Genomic DNA, 24,814 nt, shown 5'->3' on the forward strand with positions numbered 1-24,814 from the left:
GTGCCAAGTGCAACATGAGAAGAATCAGAATAACGCAAGAAGAATTACGAAATCATAAAGTCCTCAAAGGAGCTAGTACTTAAGCCCCATGAGAGCTGGTGTGTTTGGTAAATGTGAGTCACTAAAGTGTTTAGATCCATGACCCAGAGTGGACGGCCAAAAATTATTTGCTGAGGAAATAATATTTTTGCAGAAGATAAACTGCAGGGAACCAAAGAAAGTATATATAGGGTAGTAGAGAGTATAAACACTTTTTTGTATTGTCTCATCTTTGAAATATAAGAAAAAACAATAGTACTTAGAAGTGAAATTGAGGTTAGATTTCTTTTTTTCAAGATAAGAAAACTGTGATGCTTAAAGGCAAAAAGTATGATAATAGTAATAGGCAGTTTAAGGATACTTAGAAAAAAGGAATAAATACAAAAAGAAAAGTTTTTGAGAAGACAGAAAGGATTAAGTTTAATGGTTCATTATTTTACTGAGAAATAAAGTCAACAAATACATAGGAGTTTGGTGAATTCCTTTTTGGGAAACTATAATGCCTGGATACTTGTAAAATGATGGAATAATTGACCTGAAAATTATGGAAGAAGATACTCTCATATTTGAGCAATAATGCCAAAAAGCATTATTTTTGGACATGAAAATTGCTAATATCATAAGAAGACTGTGTTAACTATTTAGTGGATGTACTTTGTTAATATACATAATGAAATATTCTGAAGATAATAAATTGGATTAAATTATTATAATTGTTACTGCTTTGCTTTCTAAGTACCTTCCACTTAAACCAGATTGGAACCTGTGAATAGATCATCTTTGGAGGTCCCAGCTGGAAGTGTGTGAATTCATAACCAAGAGACTGCACATCTTTAAAAAGATCCAGAGATGGGCACTTTCCAGTATTTCTTTAGTTGATTCTAATGTTTTATTCCCTTTGTAGACAGGAAAGCCTTCCCTATGGTGTGGGCAGTGTAATACAGAATAGGACTGTCTCACAGAAACACACTGTGGGCCATTTATGTAGTCTTAGTATTTTCAGTAGTCACATTTCAAAGAGTAAAAAGAAATGGGTGAATTTTTTGTAATTTATTTTATTCTGTATATATTTTGTAATATATTTTATCAAACCCACGAATCCAAAGTGTTATTTCAATATATAAATAATTATTGATATCATATGATCTCCCTGATATGAGGAAGTGGAGATGCAGTGTGGGGGGCTTGGGGGGGTAGGAAAAGAATAAATGAAACAAGATGGGATCAGGAGGGAGACAAACCATAAGAGACTCTTAATCTCACAAAACAAACTGAGGGTAGCCGGGGTGAGAGGGTGGTGGGGTTATGGACACTGGGGAGGGTATGTGCTATGGTGAGTGCTGTGAAGTGTGTAAACCTGGCAATTCACAGACCTCTACCCCTGGGGCTAATAATACATTATATGTTTAAAAAAATAAAAAATAAATGATAATTCTTTTATATATATATATATATATATATATATATATATATATATATATTTTATACTACATCTTCGAAGTCCAATGTGTGTTTTATTCTTATAGCACATCTCAACTTGCATCAGCCACAGTTCAAGGGCTCAGTAGTTTGTGTAGCTACTGGCTATTATATGGGACAGTGTAGGCTATAGAACAAAGTCTTTTGAGTCACAGTCTGATATTCAAATCCTCCAGCTCAGTCATACCCATGACTTGATCAAATTTTTTAACCTTTCTAAGAATTTAGCATCTTCCATGTCACAATGTTTTAAAGATTAAATGAGATAACATCTATATCACCTTTTACACTGCCTGACTCTTAGTAAATATTTAACTGCTGTTACTTCCCTTTCTCTAGATCGCTCTGGAATTTCTCCTTCTTTTGTCTGAAAAAAAAATTATTTGTTTGGATTTGAGTGAATGGATAAGAAGAGCGACTGTTTGACATCCATTCAGCCCTTTATAAAACTGAAAACAGGAACACCAGGCCCCCTCCTTCTAGTGGCTACACATGAAAATTTCCTTAACTTACTTCCTCCCCATACCCCCATAATTCCTACACCACCCCGCACTGGTCCTCTCCTGATTGATCCTTCTTTTACTGCTCTGTTTCCTTTCTCCCCCATTATTTTAATTTATAATGCTTGACACTGATTTTCTATCCCTTTCTGTTACATTAGCCACGAGGTGGCAGAGATCCTTCTCCGATCTGACCTACAAGTATTCTAAATACCTAAAATAGTGGCTGGCAAAAAATGAACTCATCATTTGTGAAATGAATGAATGGGAGAAAAACATTTTTTTACCATGCCAATGCATATAATTTTATCTTCCATTTCGTCACATGTACCTTTAAAGTGATGGTTGAAGCATCACACAAATCACATTTCTTTTTAACACTCTTCTCATACTTTAATGTAATTATTATTATTATGGTATATTAAGAATTAACTCCTCTTAGTGTATCCAGAAGGTATCCAATTTTAAACAGAAATCTCTTCTGAACTGGTATCATAATAAATGCCAGTGTATTAGTAAGTGATTAGATAAAAGGCAGATTTATAAATTAAATCCTTTGATATATCTCAGTGTCCTTGGAGGATCTAGCGAAGATACTATTTCTGTTATTATCATTTTTGTTGTCTTCAACTTCTACCTGTTGACAATTCTCTCGGTGTTTTCTGATTACTCAGTTCTTATTTCACATTAGACATCATATTGTCAGTTTTTTCACTTTGGGTAAGTCACACTCATCTCTTGAGGGAACAATTTTGTTTTTGGAAACTTTCACACTTCTACCAAAGTAGAAAGAATAGCATAATAAACTTCCCCCAACCCAAGACCTAGCTCCGACAAGTTCATCCGTGGTCAATTTTGTTGTCTTAACACCTACTTCCTTAACACCACTAATTTGAAAGTAATGCTGGATATCAATTACATCTCCTTTAACCACATCAGTATATATTTCTATAAGATTAGGATTACTTTTTTCATAACTAGCATTTTATAATGAAAAATAACTGTATTTCCTTATTGTAATTAAATTTTTGATCAATAGGACACAGTTTATATTAAGATATATTAATATTAAGTATAGATAAGATTGTTGGAATACTATATAGGTATTATATATACATTCCTATATTTTAGTATCATTTTGCACATAAAAATGGTTATAGTCCTATAGAGCATGTTAGGGTAAAGAGAGGTAGATAATGGGTCTTGCTGGCATGTATCTGATTGGCGGCTTTCATCCTAAATCCATGAGAAGCTGGGCGAGCTCACCCGGATGGGGCTTCTACAGCTCAGTATGAAATACAGCCTTCTAAAGAGCACGGAGAAAATATAACGAACGTCCGCTACACCGAGCCATCCATCTCCTCCAGGGGCAATTGTTCTCTTTTCACATCCCCATTTCTCTCTTTCATGGTATTGGTTGTCTTTGGTTGCCTGCCGACTCTTGGTTAGGCATTGAAACTTCTGAATGAAGGCTTTCATTGCTTAGTGTAGGCAACTTGGGAGAATTTCCACTGCTCTTATAGAGAACCATCTTCCTGGAAGGCTTGTCCCTCGGGAGAATGAAAAGTAGGTGTGCTACAGGTGCATTGGGGGTGTAGGCCTCCCTGTAGTTCGCAACTTCAGCTACATGCTAAAATCACTTGAGGAATTCTTAAACGTCCTGATACTCAGGCCACAATATTAACCAGTTAAATCAGGATCTGAGTGGGTACAGGCAGATAATTTGCATTTTTTTTTAACTCTTCAGATAATTCTAATATGCAGCCAAGTCTGAGAACCATTTTCTTTGGTTAAGTAAGCAAGCAGGCAGGCAAACTGTAATGCCCCAATTTTTTTTTTTTTTTTTTTTAGGATTTTATTTATTTATTTGAGAGAGAGAGAGAGAGAGAGAGAGATAGTGTGTGTGTGTGTGTGTGTGTGCTGCAAGCAGGGCAGGGGCAGAGGGAGAGGAGAGAGTGAATCTCAAGCAGACTCCATGCTGAACCCGAGATCATGACCTGAGCCAAAATCAAGAGTCAGATGCTCAGCTAACTGAACCCCCCAAAATCCCCTTAGTGTTTTTTTTTTTTTTTTTAATTCTTGGATGGAGTTATCTTTATTTCCCTGCATATTTACAGTGTTGATCCAGTGTAACTCCACACATGACTGTGCCTTTATCTTAGATTGTAATTGTCTCACGATAATCTCTCCCCACTCAGATGTCTGCTTGTCTGTACCCAGCAGCTCTCTGATTTTAGTTTGTGAGAAAAAGCCCTTCTGTGGTCACGGGAGGAAATGCACGGGTGGGGCCAAGTTCCCAGCTCTGCCAGGTGATCTGAGTGCTGGTTTCCAGTGAGTTTCTCTGAAGAGTTCTTCACAATCTTTCCTGGTATTTGTATAAATCGGTTCAACCTGCCATAACAAAATACCACAGAGTGGGCGCCTTAAGCAACAGAAGGTGATTTTCTCATTTCTGTCCAAGAGGTGCTGAAAGTCCAAGAGGTGCTGGCAGGGGTTTTTCGTGAGGCTTCTCTCCTCGGCTTAGGGGCTTCTCCTTGTCTCCTCACAGGGTCTTTCTTGCGTGTGTGCACATCCCTGGTGTCCCTTCCTTTTTTTTAAGGACATCAGCATTAGATTCAGGACCCACACTTAAGACTTCGTGAATTACCCTTCTGTCCCAACTCTGAATGTCGTCACACTGAGGGTTAGGGCTTCAACGTACGAATTTTAGAGAGACAGAATCCTGTCCATAACAGTATTTTTACTTTGATTTTAGACTATTTATACAGCTTCCTTGGGAAGACCTACAGTGAACCATATTTCCCTGGGCTGGAATTTCTACTGTTTTATCCGTTCATTCTGATCCGATTGGCCTCTCCCCTGCTTCCTGGAATATCTCAAAAACTGCTGGTCCAATGATCAGATTTTAAATGTGATGGTTTAAAAAAATGTGTTATGGTACAATTATTATCTTTCTCATGTGTATGAGTGCATGAGTGTACATGAGTAAGATCAGATCAGAGTGAGCATTCTGGTAAACTGTGAGTGAAGGCTGGCTTCCGTATCTCTAACTCCATATCCTTGGCCAAGCCCCAACCTTCCAAGTGAATGAATATGAGGGTCTCCCTCTACTCTATTAGAGACCAGAGTGAGATGGTAATATCCCCCAGACTGAAAGAGAAGTTAAGTGGCCCCAGATAGAGTGGAAGGAGATTCATGATTTACAAAAGTATCTAAGGTTAACTCCTAAATTACAACCTCACACTCTCTCTATAAGATCCAACACAATAGTGAATACACATTAAGGACAAAGCCTGCTCCTGGGAGGTCCTGGAGTGGGCTTGGGTTAGGCTCATACACCACGGGTTCAGTTCTGGCTTTGTTATTCTTTATACAGGCTTAGACAAGTCATTCAGCTTTTCTGGTTCCTCACCTGTGGGAGTAATAATAGTACCTGCCCCATCTACTCAAAAAGAAGTACCATTATCATCTGCCTGTGGCTCTGTCAACCCACGTTATCAATTAAGTTTTATCTGTTGAACACCTAGTACTTTAAATTGTCACTATATACATTAGAGCATTAGTATCACTAAGATAGTTTTAGAATATTTTTTGACCTTGTGTTGTGAATATACAATTGCACAATAGTAACTTCCTGTGCCTTACATCAGGCAGTGTATTTCATTCCAGTTACTTTACAAACATCTCCTTAACTCACACCCTTAGTTACCAACACACTGTGTATTTACTAGGCACTCAGGAAGTGCTTGTTGCATTAATTAATCCAAAATACTTTCCTGTTAATAAACACAGAAGGACACAGACAAGTAACATGAGACCTACACAAGTATTATCAAGTGCCTTTCCGTCTTCAATGCTGGAGGGAATTTAAAAACAGCAAAAAGATGACTCTTATCTTTCCCAATTTTAGAATTTAATTGTGGATATGGTCAATTATACCACAAAAAAGAAAATAAAGTTGTGAAGAAAGGGGGGGGGAGGAGAGACAGAGAGAGAGAGACGGCAGCTTTTGTTTTATACCTTCATTAGTTCGTGTTACCCAAATGTCACTCTTGCCATTAAAGCCTGTATATACTAAGCCTAAACACTATTCATGTGCACACGAGAGTGGATTAATGTCTGTAGTTTTCCTCCACAGCTTCCACAATGGCTCCAAAAAGGCTCATAAACAGGCCTGTGATGAGCATTGAAAATGTCCTCCTTAAGGATCTAATGCTTCGTCTTGGTGACAATAAGTGAAAAGATCCATCAATACAGTTTTAATTAACAGCAACGTTGAGATGTTTAGAACTGGACCGTAGCCTCCTTGAATCGGTTGGCCTTCTCGTAAAGAATTTTGTTTTTCCCAGGGGGTCCAAATGAATTAATGTCCTTTATTTAGTGGCCCATTGTTTCAGGGAGGCCTACACAAGTTCAGTGAGCCACATTAGTGTATCAAGGAGGATCTAATCGGGCTGCTTTGAAGCAAGTACTCTGTAAAAATACACTGTCTCAAGTAGTGATTAACAAGGAGGATAATAAAGTATTCTGTCAGAACGATTACTTTTCTCTATCTGTGGACAGCACTACTTGTGTGCAATATGCCATAATGACCAGATTCAAGACTTTTCAGGTGGCCTTTCATGAACTCACACAAGTTATAAAAGTTCAAAAAAGAAAATAAAAGCAGCCATTAATAGTCTTTAATTGTTCCATTAAAAGGTATAAAAAATAAAAAATTATATTAAAAAAAAAGAAAAAAAAAAGGTATCAATTGATCATTCATGTTTGTCTCTCTGAGCAACGCACAGAACATTTCCCACGTCTGCTGATTATACTTTTATCTTTTCCTAGACTGAGCCTCTGAAACTGTTGTACCCTTAGAAGCATTATACTAGCAGATGTCCTCCCCGGTTTCCAAATTCTGTCTTAAGATAAGGAAAGATTTCTGCAGATGTTATCAGGAGACCTCACAGACATTGTATCTAAACGGGACTGTTGCGATCTTAGCAGCAAAAATGAAAACTGGATTATTTCTCAAAAGTTCTCAAGAAAGAGAAAGTATTTATCCTCAGGAACTATCATAAAAGTAAAAAAAAAAAAAAAAACAAACCAAAATTTCATCTAAATGTATTTTCACTATTGTGATGTTTACTATAAGTGAAATTGTTAGGAAATAATTTAAGAGTTTACCACTAGATAGTTTTTATAAATTATGTTATATCCAAAAAGCAGAATATCATGTTAAAAATATTTTGTAACAGATGGAACTAGAGGGTATCTAGTGACTAGAGGCCAGGAAGACCGGCAAATATCATACAGTGCACAGGACGTACCACCGTAACTCATTAGGTCACCTAAAACATCACCTGTGGCCTGGGGCACACACCCCGGGCATACTCGGATCTCAGGGCATTTGGCACTGGCTGTTCCTCTGACCACAATACTCTTGACTCAGGAATCCAAATGGCTCACTAGTCATGTCCTTCAAGTCTTTTTTGAATGGCATTTTCCCACCACAGCCTAACTGACCAGCCTAGAAACTGTGATCCCTCCCCAGCTATAACACTCACATCCGTCCACATGCCTTCTCAATCCTACTTCTTACTCAACTTCTAACGGACCCCATACTTTATTTCCTTACCATGTTGAATCAGTTAGCTTTTCCCTCCTTCTAGAATGTGGACTGCACTGGGGCAGTTGAGTTTTCCTCACTAACGTATCCCCAGCACCTAGAACAGTACCTAGCATTCAACAGGCCAATTCTTGAATGAATGAGGGAACAAATAAATGATGGTATGAATGAGGGACATTCATTTTATTTCCGATTATTTTCAACTACAAACAATGTTGAGGTAAATATCCTTATATACATGTGCTTATGTGGTGATCTTTTTATTTCTATATGGTCAGAATGCTTTCCAGAATGGAAAATTTCCCAGAGAAGCATGAGTATCCTTCTCTGGCCACCTGTTTCTCCATTTCTCTGCCATCCAATGGTAGTTTTTAAAGTTTTTTGTATTTTTCTGATAACTTGAGGACTTGAGCATCATTTGATATTTTTGTTGATTATTTGAATGCAATCACCTGTGAATGAGTTATGCAGATCTTTTCTGGTTGTTAAAATTTTCATCTCCATTAAGTCTATAAGAGTTATCTATATGTATCCAACTTGTAATTGACACACAAAAATTTTTCTAGCCTATTGTTTTCCTGTTGATTTTGTTTATGAAATTTTTAGGCCACAGCTATAATTTTTTTTAAAGATTTTATTTGTTTATTTATTTGACAGCAATCACAAGTAGGCAAATAGGCAGGCAGAGAGAGAGAGGAGGAAGCAGGCTCCCCATGGAGGAGAGAGCCCAACGTGGGGCTTGATCCCAGGACCCTGGAATCATGACCTGAGTGGAAGACAGAGGCTTTAACCCACTGAGCCACCCAGGCGCCCCTACAACTATAATTTTTCACCATCATCTTTTCTTTTGTGGCTTCTGGTCTTTTGGAAGTGAGATTCTGTCTTTACATTACCCATGATTCACCCTCTGTTTTCTTGCAAGAGTTTTATTGTTTTTACTTGTTGCATTTAAGTCTTTAATTCATCCAAATATATTTCTGTCTATAAAATACAGAAAAGTAAAATACACAAAAAAAGTCATTTTCTTTTAGCTATGTACCCAGATATGCCAACTCCATACTGAAAAAGAATATCTTTTTCCCCACTGAACTGGTCTCTGTTTTGTATTAAATCCTAATTACCAACCTCAGTGTCCTGATGGCCTATCCTGTTCCATTAACTTATAATCTAGTGTACACTAACTTCATGCTTTAAAAAAACTAAACAAACAAAACACCCAAAAACCACACTTGGTGAGGAAGAGGAAATACAATCTGGCAGGTCAAATGGAGTAAGAATATTCAATTTGGAATTGAAATGCGGGCCAAATGTCAAGCAAAAATGAACTTGTAGGCTGTAATGGAACGTCTTAAAGTTTTCAATCTGCCTGAATATATAAATAATACAAGTATTCTTCTCTTTTTGCTAGTCATAGAATGGCTGAGACAATCTTGCATATTTTTCCTTTAAAGCGTCATTTTAATTAATTCCATTATAATCTTGTCCTTTATCATTGTGCCTATGCTTCAATTGTTTTGAGTGATAGTGTATTAGAGTTCTCCAGAGAAGCAGAACCAATAAAATGTATATGAATCCAGAAAGACATTTACCATACGGAATTGGCTCATGTGATCACAGAGGCTGGCAAGCCCCCGGATCCACAGTGTGGGCTGGCGGGCTGAAGACCAGGAAAGTCAACTGGACCCATGACATCTGCATGCAGCGCTGAGGGGAATTAATTACTTCTTGCTCAGGGAGGCCAGACCTTTTTTGTTCCATTTAGGCTTTCAACTGATTGGATGAGCCCCACACCCCTTTCCCACATTATGGAGGGTAATCTTCTCAACATTCACTGATTTAAACTCTAACCTCATCCAAAGACCACCCCCCCAAGCAGACATGTAAAAGTAACCATCACAAATACCTCAGTTTTTTTTTTTTAATCCCTAAGAAAAGCTAGATTTTATCCCTAAGAAAATATAGACAAATTTTATCCCTAAGAATAGTTGTCTCTAAAATGATTATTTTTTTTATCCCTAACAAAAGTTAGATTCCAAGGTGGGGGGCGTACAGAGTAGGCAAGACTTCTGGGTAAAAGTAAATGAGAATATAAGTTTACTTCTGCTCTGATCCTATTACCTGGCAGACCATTAAGGATTCCTTTAACCTCAAATAACAAGGAAGGAGGCAAACCCTGTCAAGAGTTTGTTGATGTCCATTCCTTCTATCACCACTTACCTTTTACGTCTCAGCCCCTACACATCAGAGGGACTGGAACAATACTGGTGGCCAGCTGCTGGCCACTGGGGCCACAAGAGAACTCCTCCCATTGTTAACTTCTGCCTACGGCAGGCATTCATCTGAATGTCCCTTACTTTTTGAGTAGATAAAACCTGTGAGTCTCTTAAAACAGGAGTCATGGATTTCCTTGCTGTAGCAATGTCAGTTCTGGGTCTAGTCAATAATTCAGAGGTTACAAAGGACTCACTCTCTTTTCATGAAGACTGTTGAGCTCTGCCCACACACACACACACAAGGAATGTCGTCTGATATTCACTCAAATGGTGAAGGCAGATTTCCAGGGGTGCATTACTTGGCCTGGGGATCTCTGTTAGACTTACCTGGGGTGTGATCCAAGTCTGGGCTCAATGCTTCAGCAGGAATTCTGGTGCCAATGACCCAGTCCAAGTCATCTTCAGAGTCCTGAGTAAGACTGCAGGCTGTTGTCCAGTTTACTGAAGTTATTTCAAAATTGCAACTTCCTGGTGTGCTCGTATAATAGCCTAAGGAAAGGAAGATATTAATAGAATGTTCTGGAAATTTACACTACACTTGGTATTATACTACATTTGTGATGATTTAGAATTAGTGCCTGCCTATTTTACTTATTAATCAATTTAAAGAACTAGGACATTGGCATTCATTGGTAATTTTAATTGTACAATGTACATCGTAGCTTTTTTTTTTTTTATCAGAAAGTCTAGAGGCAGTGCATGAATACTGTCATTTATCCATGAAGGCATTGTATGGATTGACTAATAATATTATAGATGATAGATAAAACTGTGTCTACACATAAGCAATGAACATAATATTATGATAATACAGGTAAGTCAGATTGACTAAATCAATAGCTTCAATTGTCTCGAAGTTCAGTTCAGTCCCTGTGTTCATTCTGGTGTTTGAAGAGCACAGACGATTAGAGGGGCAAAGTCATTAGCTAATAAAAGGTGCCTTTGGAGAAGTAGTAAACTGTAGAGGACACACACTCTCTCAGGATACCATACTAACCAACCACATATAACATTTCAGGGCTAGTCACTCAATATTGAAAAAAGTTCTCTTCTAAGGGTTGATTGATAACTCATTAAAAATTAAGTTATTCATAATGAGACAAATTACCAGTTAATAGCTGAATGTCTACTACTTAGTCATCTGTGAAAAGTACCATCATAATACAATTGATACCTGCTTTCGTTTTTAATTTTTTTCACACAGCAGTTATTATCTTTGAGCATTCACTGTAAAAGTGTATTGTACAGACAGAATGATTGTGTGATTTAACCACTGTGAATGAATTGAGATTGTTATTAACTTTTCCTTCCTTTTTAGAGAGATGACATTTATGTTGCTTTTAATATTTCTTCTCCAGATGGTTTCCCGTTCATAACTTCTTCTTAATGTAAAACTAATACTAGCATAAAGAAACTGCATCAGGAGAAAAACTTGCTGTTAAAATGGATGACAAACATATCAAAAACAAAGTTTAAAAAAATTGTACAGAAAATGTTCTGGATTCCTGACGATATTCTCTTTAAATATCAGTATTTCACTACTCAGGCATGACTGCATCTTATCCTTAAAATCTAGAATCATTTTTAATTATGTACATTTCTTTCATTCGACATGGTATATAATGCATTTAATTTTAGATGCTTATTTATGGGCTCTCTATATCCTCTCCTTAGGTTTATCATTCCAGTATCATGATATAAATAGGTTTATAATGTGCTATCAGTACAGCTGAAAGAAAGAAATCTAGTTCTCCAGGTGTTTAGCTAACATAAGGGCAAACATGCAGAATCTTCCAGTATAAATACAAAATGGCCATTGTGTGTTCTTTAGAATGATGTCATATACAGGTTCTGCACTATTGTATTTCCATGTAACTGACTCCCTAACACACAGAACCTATAAAATCATTGTTCTCTATCTTTTTTGATTCTCTGTAACCACCCTTGAACCTTCTGTTCCACCTTATCTAACATATGACTTTATGTATGACTCTAAAGATACCAATACAATCACGATAAATTCTATTTCATTCTCTCTACCTCAAAATTATGTCACTTTTTCCTTTCCCTTTTGTAGGGCTAATCTCAGCTTAAGATTTCAACACTTTATCAAGCATTCTATAGCTATTAGCATTCTATGGCTCCATTTATTTCAGTTAGAGAACTTTTCCAGGTCCTTCAATCTCACATTTTCTACCAATTCCTTTCTTATAACTTGTAAACATAACCAGGGTGCCCCTCTTGATTTAATTTTATATCCTTAAATTTCTTGCTCTGTATACCTTTCACTCAACCTTTCCCACAGCCCTTCACACTTTAATGCAGATGACCTACAAATCTAAGCCAGGATGGAATGCAGGTGTATACCTTCAAACGTTTGTTGAATATTCCACTTGGAACATACAACTGTTGTCTCAAAATCAAAAAGCCTAACATGAACTCATCATTCACCTCTCCAAATGAGTTCTTCTCAGAGATTACTGATTAAGTTCAGAGCATGAATCTTCTCTTTTCTTAAAGATTCTACCTTTGGGGCTCCTGGGTGGCTCAGTGGGTTAAAGCCTCTGCCTCCGGCTCAGGTCATGATCCTGGGGTCTGAAATCAAGCCCCGCATCAGGCTCTCTGCTCAGCAGGGGACCTGCTTCCTCCTCTCTCTCTGCCTGCCTCTCTGCCTACTTGTGATCTCTATCAAATAAAATAAATAAAATCTTAAAAAAAAAGAAAAGATTCTACCTTTGAAGTTATCTTTGGTTCTACATTCCTCATTTCCATATTCAGTCTATCACCAACACTTTGTCAGTTCTCTATTTGAAAACTTAATTCTCTCCTTCCCCTGAAGTTTATAACCTCTGTCCCAGTTCCATTGGTCCAAGCCCCTGATTTATTTAAGAGCCTATTTTTTTTTTCAGTGTAGCCTTCATTGATCAACTTTACAAACCCAAACCACATTAATCTTCTTTAAGAACGCTCTTGTGTTATTTCCATGGCTCAAAATATCGGGTTTTTCATACTATTTGAATATACTCTCCTAAATCCCTTACCTTGCATACAATAACCTTTACTTTGATGCAAAACGTTTTGAAACTGAATCTTAAAATGACCTCTGTGCCAACTAAATTTTTCAGAAAACTATCTCTTAAATAAAAACCGATTTTTTTTTCAAATTTTATGTTTAAGATTACTTTCCTCTATTTTTTGAGTGTTTTCCTTAGTTTTGGGGGGTTCATTTATCTGTCATTCCTTCTCTCTCTTGTAGAGGACAGAAGTGCTATTTTATTTGACAATCCACCCTCTTTCATTCAGATAGCCAGACATGACTTGAAGATTATCTAAGCAATCATGATGGGCAATGTTTTCTCTTTCCTCATCTTGATTAGTTTAGCCATAGTCCTGGGATACAATCTAGACATTGAGCCTTACTGTGGAAAAGGCACCTAGGAAAAGATTGCCTTTTTCTTAAAAACAAATCAAAAGAAAAAAAATCCATTTATTCTTTCTCAGGCTATCACTGTAAAGATATGATCCTTGGGACCGAAGAGATTATATGGGTAGGGTAACTAACTTTATTACAAAGTCATTTACATGAAAATAGCCCTGGATAAAGAAGGAAGGAGTCCATGTAGTTCTAATGTTTTGATAACAGAAATTGCTAAAATCAACCAACTCTAGGATTCTTGCTTTTGACCTCTTGCTACAGGAGATAATACAGCTTCCTCACTGTATTAATTAGACATTGGTTGGTTCCAAGCAACTGAAAACCCAAGTAGTAGAAGCTGAAACAGACAGGAATTAATTCATCTCAGTTAAAAAGAGGCCAGGAAGTTGTCTGTTTAGGGTTGGTATTGTGGTTCAGCTGTGTGGTTGTGAAGCACATATTTTCCATCTGTTATTCCTGTCACCTTCTCATCCTCCTGCTCATTCATGGTTGCAAAAGGACTGTGGTACTCCCTAGTATCACATGTGTTCAAGGCATTGAAAAAAGTGGAAGAGGAAAAGAGAAGCGACTTTTCCTCTAGTCTGGTGTTTTTCCTTCTAAAGAGATACCTTCCCCAGATTCCCATGTATACGTCATTGGCCTCTGGTGGCTACAAGGAAGTCTGGAGAAGATGGTATTTGTCGTTGGTGGCAATGCCACCACAAATAAAATTGGGAGTTCTGTTTTTAAGAAACACAAAGGAGGGCCAGGCAACCAACAGGAATTACCATGATGCTAGGCTGGCTGATGTTGAAGTTTCTACTGTAATATTTAGTAATGTATCTTCTTCATTCCATCTAGTAGATCACAGTTGTCTTTGAATGTTCAACTTCCGTCCTATCTTTCCCTTTTCAAAACACGTCAGAGTATTGTGCACGTGTGTTTTATGGCACGTAACAGTGATTATAGTTATTATTACTCATTTAGAAATTCATTACCTTTTTTTTAAAGATTTTATTTATTTATTTGACAGACAAAGATCACAAATAGGCAGAGAGGCAGGCAGAGAGAGGGGGAGGCAGGCTCCCTGCTGAGCAGAGAGCCCGATGCAGGGCTCAATCCCAGGACCCTGGGATCATGACCTGAGCCAGAGGCAGAGGCTTTAACCCACTGAGCCATCCAGGTGCCCCTCATTACTTATTTATTGTGGATTGTCATTGTAAGTGTTTACCATTGAATTACTATAAACATTACTATGTGGGCAGTATTCCTACTTCCCATAGTGGTTCCATATATAGCTATTAAATCATAAATAATATAAGGAACTTCGTAATATTTCTTGATAATGATTATGTGGTCAGTATTTTCAAAATGGTTATTGCTCTTGATAAAGTATTTTCTAAATTGTGATCTTTGTCATGATTCCTCGAACAGGCAAAGTATTACCACCACCGTCTCAACAAATGGCATTTTCCCAGTAGTATGGTATTCCAGCCATACAGTGGTATGGTCAGTGTAAAATTGATCAACTTACTTATATATTTTTAAGAGCTGGCTCCATAATTATTTTTAATTCATCACATTCACATATTTGCCCTATTGAGCTATACCACAATACATAATACAGGGATATTTAATACTTTCTCCTCAGCATGAAATGGCTTCATAGAGTGCTGCATTGAGAAGGATATGGAAGACTTTGGGTTCAGTGGGAAAGAAGGCTCTGACTGGATAATCATGTTTGTGGCTGCTGTAAAAGGCAGCAGAGTATGCACCCATCTGCATACACCCTGCACATCCCTAGCTTAGAGTATAAAGCAATTAATACAGGCGTTAAGTAATAATTTTCTTCCAAGTAAAAAAAGAGCGCATTTTGGGACTTTATGGTTTCTTTTAAAAAGAATCGATTTCATTTATTCCAAACCAGGAATTTTTCTAACAGGAGTTAGAGATACAAAATAAAAATTTACCTTTGTTTATAACCTACAGTAAAAATTTACTTTTGAGGAATTGCTGAATTTATTTTCTGGTAAGTATATAAGGTATATATAATACATCCACTTTGGCAAATTTCAAGAGAGTATAAAAATAATGAATGAAAGAGGCTGACATTATCAATCCTAGAAGACTGAACAAATACATTCTTTATATTATTTAATTCTCAAAGTACTCTATAGAACGGATGGGATTCTAGCTAAGATAAAGATGAGGAAACAAGTCTCTGAGAATTTAAATAGTTGCTGAACATGAGAGGGCCAACATCAAAATGAAGACCAGTTTAATAAACCAAATGTCCATTTTTTCCTTATTTTTCTCCAAAGGCCATTTTGAAAATTTTGTAATTTATTTGATCATCCACAACAGATTATCTGATTGCAGGAATCTAACCCTGATGTCTCCAATGTATCCAAAAGACTTTCAACATAAAATACTGATAGGGGCGCCTGGGTAGCTCAGTTGGTTGAGCGACTACCTTTGGCTCAGGTCATGATCCTGGACTTCTAGGATCGAGTCCCGCATCGGGCTCCCATCTCCTTTGGGAGTCTGCTTCTCCCTCTGACCTTCTCTCTCATGCTCTCTCTCACTCATTCTCTCTCAAATAAATAAATAAAATCTTTAAAAAAAAATACTGATCAAGTCACTTTGCAGAATCAATAAGTCACCCGTATACCCACGTGTGACGTGGAGTGCTCCTTTTGGATGTGAGCAAAGTCTGTCAAAGGTCTTAAGGAAAATGACCATTTCATTTGTCAACATATTGTTTTAATTTTAATAAAATCAAATTCTGCATGCGGTTGTCCACCAAAGCTGAAGGCAACACTAACAAATATGAGCATGCAACTGACTCAGGTTCTGAAAATCAAAACTGCCTCTGTGTATTTTTACATCAATACATCAAGTAGCTGTGGGAAAAATAAAAATCATATAAAGCAGTCTGAGAGGAAAAATGAGTGAAGCCAAGGGTGGGGGGTGAGGGACGACAAAAATCAGCATTCACATTTGAAAAACCAAAATAGTAACTATTTGGGTTGTACAAGCCGATATTTACGTTTCACGGGCACGTGCACACACGTGCGCGCGCACACACACGCTTGCCTTCATCTGTACTGTCCAAATGTGCTGTGATAGCCTTATAATGAATAGTGCGTGTTACATCTCAAAAGTAATCAGAATTCTTTTATAACCAACTTTTTCAAAAAGCAGAGAACACCGTATTTTGATATATCCCCTTGTATCCCCACCTAGGAGAAAGTGAGTTTCTGAAATCTAAGACAATGTCTTACTCATTTTTATATATTCAACACTTAGAAAGCTTTTCCCAGCCCATACTAATAATAGGAGTAAATGGAAGAATATAATTTGTATATAAATATTTTCAATACAGGTGCATCTGGAAGTGAGAGGAGGAACATTTACTGCCTGGTAACTATTTTTCTTTGTGAACAGGACAGCTCTCCTTCCCCTCCCTGGATTATGTATGTCAATGTCACCTTGTTCAAATTATTTTTCTTTTAGAAAATTCATTTTATTTTGCAGGTGATTTTTTCTTTGACTTTGGATTGGATATTATTTATTTTCATATGCAACCAATGAATCGTTTACCACTACACCAAAAACTAATGATACTATATGTATATAGGATACATATATATTATAATGGTACTATATGCTGATGATTTTTTAAATACTCTCTACTTGTTATGTCTGGTGGGGAAAATAGCTATTTTACAAACGTTTTGGAGCTTTTTTTTTGAGCTTCACTAGAATCGGTTCTCTATAGTCAGTATCAAAAAATGTATTTTTGGGAGTACTTTAAAAAAGCTAGAAAGAACACTAGGAAAAAAAAAAAAACTAAGTTAAACCTAAATAGAAGCTTATAAAAAAAAGAACAGTAGGAAGTATCTTTCAATATATTATGAATTTCATTTGAGAATGCATATATTATAAAGGTAATATATAATAGTTTATAAAATTAAGATTATAATACTGTGGCATTGGTAGTACAGTTTTAGGAAGTGCCAGTGATTTTTCACTCCCTTTAACACTTTGATTTCAAATTAAAATATAGCATTAATGTTGAGAAATTTATGATAAGTGAATTAAGTCCATCACAGCAAGAAAAATACTATATGGTTCCAAATACTGGTGTTAGATAGCCAGATTGTCAAATGCATAGAAACAGAGAATCAAATGGTGGCTTTCAGGGGCTGGGGGAGGGAAATTGGAGCATTAATTGTTTAATGGGTATAGAGTTTCAGTTTTTCCAGATGAAAAATGTTCTGGAGATGAAGGGTGGTGATATCTGGACAATAATGCCAAAGCACTTAATGCCACTGAACTATACAGTTAGAAATGGTTAAAATGGTAAATTTTAATGTTATGCACATTTCACCACAATTTAATGAAACTAATAAACACAAAAGAAGATAAAATGAACACTTCAGAAGCATCATTACTATAAGATCTTGAGGAATAAAAAGGATATTGAGTTAAAAAGAAAAATTTGAACATGACTTCTATGATACTCCTTACCTGTACATGCATGAAATTGTCCCAAAGGTAGAATCTACCCCCACTTTCTCTGTTTGAATTGAAGCTAGACATTTTAATTTGCATGACCACTAGAAAGATCCAAGAGTGACCTTCTAGAATTTCCAAGGCTAAATCATATGAATTCTTCCTGTTTTTCCTGTGGCTCTTGGAATGTTTGCTCTTGAAAGTATTTACTCTGGTAAAAGCCAATCCCATTCAAGATATCTGACGGTCCTGTGATAGTCCTGTTATGGAAAGCTCAAGCCATATTAGATAGCCCTGGAGAACGAGATGCTATGTCAAGCCAAACAGAGAGATCAAAGAGTAAGAATGTGCCAAATCCGGAGGGGAGGAAGCCATCTTGAAAGTGACCCTCCAGTTCCAGCGATACCTGCTGGGAGCCATGTGGATGAGAAACAACCTGCCTTGCTGATTTCTTTCTGAATTACTGATCCACAAAATTGAGTACAAAATGAAACTTTTTTAGGCTAGTTTGCTATGCAGCAAACTAGGGTAGTTTGCTATGTTTAGGGTAGTTTAGGGTAGTTTGCTATGCAGCAAACCCTAATTGCAACAGGTAGCTTATATGGTAGTGAGGTTCCCTATGAATGCCCATCAAAAAGAAATACAAAAAAAGAAAAATTCTTTGGATTTAAATACATGCTCATATTTTAAAACTACATATTTGGTTTTATGCATGACTTCTAAAAATCACTTGAATTAAAGTTTGAATAAAATAACCAATGTGGCCAATCTAGTTCCATTTTCCCAGAGCAATGTAACTGATAAAATTAATCATTTACTAGTATTTATTTGAAGTGCTCGTTTTTAGCCTTATCTATAAAATCAATCTTCTGGAAAAGGAAATAAAAACCAATGAAGAAATGTAGACCAACAGGTTAGTTTTGGCGATTAAAATTCTGACACCCTCCTCCCCCTGCAGTTCTGTGCAATGACATGTTGAGAAATTTTTAGGACAAGATTTGCAGTGGTGTTTAGTATGGGGATAAAACAGTGGAGCGGGCTGAGATTTGGATGTGTGGATAAAGAAGCTGGGGAAAATGTTTTGACTATTTTAAATCTCCTCTAGTGCATGGAAAAGAGTATTTCCTCTCCGTCATCAATGCCAATATGTTACTTTCTTAGTGTAGCAAAATCTGTGCTGAACGGGCTGCATGAGAGCAGACAGATCACTTACCACAGTGAGCTTCATCAGACCCATCAGGGCAGTCTGGCTTATAGTCACAGACAAGGTGGGACGCAACACACTTCTTGTTGTGGCACAAAAAATCAGTGGCTTCCGGGCAACTCTCAGAAGTCTCTCCCACTGGGGAAAAATAATAAAAACAAAGTCATTTTTATAATATTTCTTTAAAATTCTAATATCCCTTTTAGTGGTTTTACAGATACACTTAAGTTATTGGTTTTAATAGCTGTCCAAGGCAGGCTTCTAGACACCTCTCCGCTCTCGGTCTCACAGCCAGTTTTCCAGCAAATTAAATAGACTGTGCTTTCAAAATCATCCATTGCCTAAATCCAACATCTTAATCCATGCACTAAAATGTTTTGATTTGGGTGCCAGCTTAGTTTGCTAGTCTCATTTTCTGCAGCTCTCCTGGTAAGCACCTGCAGCTAAACCACAGTATGCCCTACTCCTTAAGGGCTCATGAAGAGATCACATGTTCATTTCTCCGTGTGTGCACATCTGCTACCTCCTTCACCTACATTGGCCATTCCTTCTTGGGCTCCTGGTGGTCTGCTCAACCTCAAGACTCCAGGAAACTGTTCCCCTCTCCCCTTGTTTTGCCTTTTCTTTGCCAGCCACGCCCCAGGTGGGTATGCTATGTTTCATGCCACCGGAAGAACCCTTCTATTCCTATGTTAAATGTTTACCACCTCATAGAGGAGCTGCATTACAGCTCTGTCTGCCCCTCCAGTTTCCAAGCCCCTTAGAAGCAGGAGTTTGGGTTGCATTTTCTTAAGCCCAGCATAGCTCCTAATCCATAGTTTGTGTTTAGTAAATTCTGGCTATAGTAACTGAAGGCATAATGGTTTTATCTAAAGGGAGTTTAGGAACTAGCATAGAATTTTCAAAGCAATTCATACTTTTTAATTGAAATATAATGAACATACAGTTATATTAGTTTCAGGTGTACAATACAAAGATTCACAATTCTATACATTACTATACATTACTCAGTAGTCATTAAGTGTATTCTTAATCCCACTTACCTCTTCTCACCCATCCCCCAACCCCTTCCTCTCTGTAGTCATTACTTTGTGCTCTATTTATGAGTTTGTTTGTTTTCTCTTTTTTTTTTTGCTTGTTTGGTTTCTTAAATTCCACCTATGAGTGAAATCATGATATTTGTCTTGCTCTGACTGACTTATTTCACTTAGCATTATACCCTCTAGTCCATCCACGTTGTTGCAAATGGTTAAATAATATTCCACTGTGGGTCTGTACATATATGTGTGTGTGTGTGTGTGTATACACACACACATCTTTATATATAGGGTATGGTGTGTGTGTATATTTACACATAATATATATATTATATATATAAATATATATTATATATAATATATATATTAAATATATATTAAATATATTATATTTATATATAATATATATAAATCTACACACATACCATAATCATTCATCTACAAATGGATATTTGAATTGCTTCAATATCTTGACTATGTAAATAAGGCTGCATAAACAGAAGAGTGAATATACCTTTTTGAATTAGTGTTTTCATTTGCTTTATATAAATATCCAGTAATGGAATTACTGTATCATAAGGTATTTCTACTTTTAATTTTTTAAAGAACCTCTACATTGTTTTCTGCCGTGGCTACACCAGTCTTCATTCCCACCAATGGTGCATGAGGGTTCTTTTTCTCCACATTCTTGCCAACACTTGCTATTTCTGTTGTGTGTGTATGTGTGTGTGTTTTGTGGGTTTTTTTTTTTTTTTGTCATTCTGACAGGTAAAAAGTGATATCTCATTGTTTTGATTTGCATTTCCCTGATGGTTAGTAATGCTGAACACCTCTTCATGTGTCCTTATGCCATACATATGTCTTCTTTAGAAAAATGTCTGTGTCCTCTGTCCATTTTTTTAATGTGATTATTTGGGTTTTTTGGGTACTGAGTCATATCAGTTCTCATATATTTCAGATATTTATCCCTTATCAGATATATCATTTGAAAATATCTTCTTCCATTGAGTAGATTGCTTTTTTTGTCTTGCTGATGGTCTCCTTTGCTGTGCAAGAGCTTTTTATTTTGGTCTAGTACCAAGAGTTTAATTTTGCTTTGTTTCTCTTGAATGAGGAGACATGTTGAATGGAAAAATGTTTCCATTTTTCCAAAGAAATTTCCAAAAAAATTACTGCCCATATTTTCTGCTAGCAGTTTTATAGTTTCACGTCTCATATTTAGGTCTTTAATCCATTTTGAGTTTATTTTTGTGTGTGGTGTAAGAAAGTGATCCAGTTTCTTTCTTTTCCATGTAGTTGTCCGGTTTTCTCAAAATCATTTCTTGAAAGGACTATTTTTCCCCATTGTATATTCTTGCCTCCTCTCTAGCAGATGACAATATAAGTGTGGGCTTATTTCTAGATTTGCTATTATGTTTTATTGATCAATATGTCTATTTTTGTGCCATTACCATACTGGTGTGATTATTACAGATTTGTAGTACATCTTGAAATCTGGGATTGTGATACCTCCAGATTTGTTCGTCTTTTTCAAGACTGCTTCAGCAACTCAGGGTACTTTGGCGTTCCATACGAATTTTAGGAATATCTGTTCTAGTTCTATGGAAACTGTCATTGGTATTTTGATAAGGATTGCTTTAAATCCATAGATTGCTTTGAGTGGTATGGCCACTTTAACAATTTTCACAGGTAGGGTCACCTGGGTGGCTCATTTGGTTAAGTCTCTGCCTTCGGATCAGGTCATGATCTCAGGGTCCTGGGATTGAGCCCCAAAGCATCGGGCTCTCTGCTCAGCCTACTTGTGATCTCTCTCTCTGTCAAATAAATAAAATCTTAGAGATGCAACATGGGGGGGGGCTGGGGGGTTAGGAAAAGAATAAATGAAACAAGATGGGATTGGGAGGGAGACAAAATGTAAGAGACTCTTAATGTCACAAAACAAACTGAGGGTGGGCAGGGGGGATGGGAGGTAGGGAGAGGGTGGTGGGGTTATGGACATTGGGAAGGGTATATGCTTGTGCTATGGTGAGTGCTGTGAAGTGTGTAAACCTGGCGATTCATACACCTGTACCCCTGGGGCTAATAATACATTATATGTTTGTAAAAAATAAAAAAAAAATTAAAAAAAAACAATTTTCACAGGTAAATTTTACTAAACATTTAAAAAATACCAATTCTTCTCCAACTATTCCAAAAAAATAAAAGAGGAAGGAAAGTTCCCAAATTCATTCTATAAGGCCAGATTTATTGATATTGAAACCAGACAAAGAGATATGTAGGCCCATATCTCTGATGAGCAAAGATGAAAAAATCTTCAACAAAATATTAGCAAACTGAATCCAGCAACATGTGAAAAAACTGATTCACCACAATCAAGTGGCATTTATTCCTGGGATACAAGGAATAATAATAATCAATCAACATGACATCAGATTAATAAGAAAAAGGACAAAAACCATATGATCACCTCAAGAAATGCAGAAAAAACATCGACAAAGTACAACATCCATTTATGACAAAAACTACCAACAAAGTAGGTTCAGAGGGAACATATACCTCAACATAATAAAGGCCCTATATGAAAAATCCACAACTAATATCATCTTCAAGGGAGAAAAAGAAGATATTTTCATCTAAGATCAGGACAAGGACTGTCTACTCTCACTTTTATTCAGGGTAGTACTGAAAGCCCCAATCACAGCAATCAGATAAGAAAGGGAAATAAAAACCATCCAGATTGGTAAGGAAGTAAAACTTTTACTATTTGGAGATGACATGACACTATATATAGAAAACACTAAAGACTCCACCAAAAAACTGTTAGAACTAATAAATGAATTCAGTAAAGTCACAAGATTAATAAATTAATTAAAAAAACTAATATACAGAAATTTCTGCATTCCTATACACTAATAATAAAGTAGTAGGAAAAGAAATTAAGAAAACAATCCCATTTACAGCTGCACCCACAATGACAAAATGGGAGGAAACTTAACCAAGGAATTGAAAGACCTGTACTCTGAAAACTAAAAAACATTAATGGAAGATGTTGAAGATGATATAAAAAATATTGGAAAGATATTCAATTTCCCTAGATTGGAATAACCAACATTGTTAAAAGTCCATATTACCCAAAGCAATCTTAGCAATTTACATATTTGAGTATCATTTTAAATCACAGGAAGTCCAATGATGACACTTTATACCTTTACAGAGATGTGCATTAATGGTCCCAAACTATTTTTAATCTAGTTCAACAAATTAAATAAAGCTCACAATTCCTTTGTTACAGATTATAACAGGTACATAGCTGATGTGCCTGAGATAAGGGTAATTTACTCAAAGTTAGGTAGTATTTCCATGAAGAAAAAGAGTAAATCTCTTGATAAAAATGCAAGTTTTAACTTCTATAATTTCCAGAAATAATTTACCAGTAAAATATAGTATAAAAATGAAGAAGGAAAAGAAGGCATCTAAGAAAATGGCAAGTAGTTTAAGTATGAGCATCAGCAAGAAGAATTAAAGGTCATGTTCACTGAGTGGTTTATAGAAGAAGCTTTGCCATATAATTTTTAATTAACACTAGTGAGAACTTATAGTTAACTCAGAGCAGTATGTGGGTATTATTTAGTATGCAACTCTATGCATCGGGGATTATTTTATTTCTCCATGCCATAGGCTGTGGAGCCTTATATAATTACTCCACAGAGGAAATGTGTTTTGACTTTAAATAATTCACTCTTTAGTTTTTAAAAAGGACTAGAATGGACTACATGTCTAAATGAGGCTCATTTCCTTAACAATATAGAGTAGCAATGACATGAAAAGAAATCAAGTCAGCTCTTTGCACTGCAGTAAAGCAAGCAAAGATTAAAATATCTATAGTTTAGACATCATCCCAAGAAAAAAGAAAAGAGCCTACAATTCTAAGAGAAGTAGATCTTCTTTAAGACAAGAATATAGACAGACAGTTGTTACCAAAAACACGGTGAGTAGAAAAGGCAGATTATGTTAGTGGGACTGTCTTACACATATTCAGCGACTTTCAGGTTTATTCAATCAAAATGATAAAAGTAGTACCTCCTACCTGGTTGACAAATATGTGGGATGAACAATAATCTCACAGATTCCACAGTTAATGCTATAAGAGTGGAAAGAACAGTGGTGCTCATAATAGAGGGTTGAGATAATAGGGCTGGCAGAATTGAGCATATGAAAAAAAAAAAAGAACTAGAGTTAATATTTTTTTTCGGAAAAAAAAAGGGCACCTGGGTGGCTCAGTCAGTTAAGCATCTGACTCTTGATTTCTGCTCAGGTCATGATTTCAGGGATGTACGATCGAGCTCCACGTCATGCTCTGTGCTGAGCATGGAGACTACTGAATATTCTCTCTCTCCCACTCTCGTTGCCTCTACCCATCCCTCCCCTGCAAAAAAAAAAAAAAAAAAAAAAAAGAAAGAAAGAAAAAGAAAAAAAAGGTGGCAGAATCCTAAAGACCTAAAACCAAAGCATGATAAATCAAAAATCCTACAATGAAGAAAAGGTCTGTAGAAGAATGTAGCTGAGATATTTAAAGATTTTTATTTATTTTATTTATTTGACAGAGAGAGATCACAAGCAGACAGAGAGGCAGGCAGAGAGAGAGAGAGAGAAAGGGAAGCAGGCAACCTGCTGAGCAGAGAGCCTGATGTGGGACTCGATCCCAGGACCCTGAGATCATGACCTGAGCCAAAGG

The 24,814-nt window shown here is 36.5% G+C and overlaps 1 protein-coding gene across 1 annotated transcript in view; it reads right to left on the reverse strand.

The window, feature by feature from the left end:
- The window catches only part of MALRD1 (MAM and LDL receptor class A domain containing 1), a 751,478-nt gene that overhangs the window by 215,308 nt on the left and 511,356 nt on the right, over positions 1–24,814 (reverse strand). Inside the window, 2 exon segments of the mRNA XM_059404562.1 lie at positions 10,233–10,394; positions 19,052–19,180. Of these exon segments, the coding sequence (XP_059260545.1) occupies positions 10,233–10,394; positions 19,052–19,180 (291 nt within the window).

The sequence above is a fragment of the Mustela nigripes genome, chromosome 6 (assembly GCF_022355385.1).
Source record: "Mustela nigripes isolate SB6536 chromosome 6, MUSNIG.SB6536, whole genome shotgun sequence".
Taxonomy (NCBI): Eukaryota; Metazoa; Chordata; class Mammalia; order Carnivora; family Mustelidae; genus Mustela; species Mustela nigripes.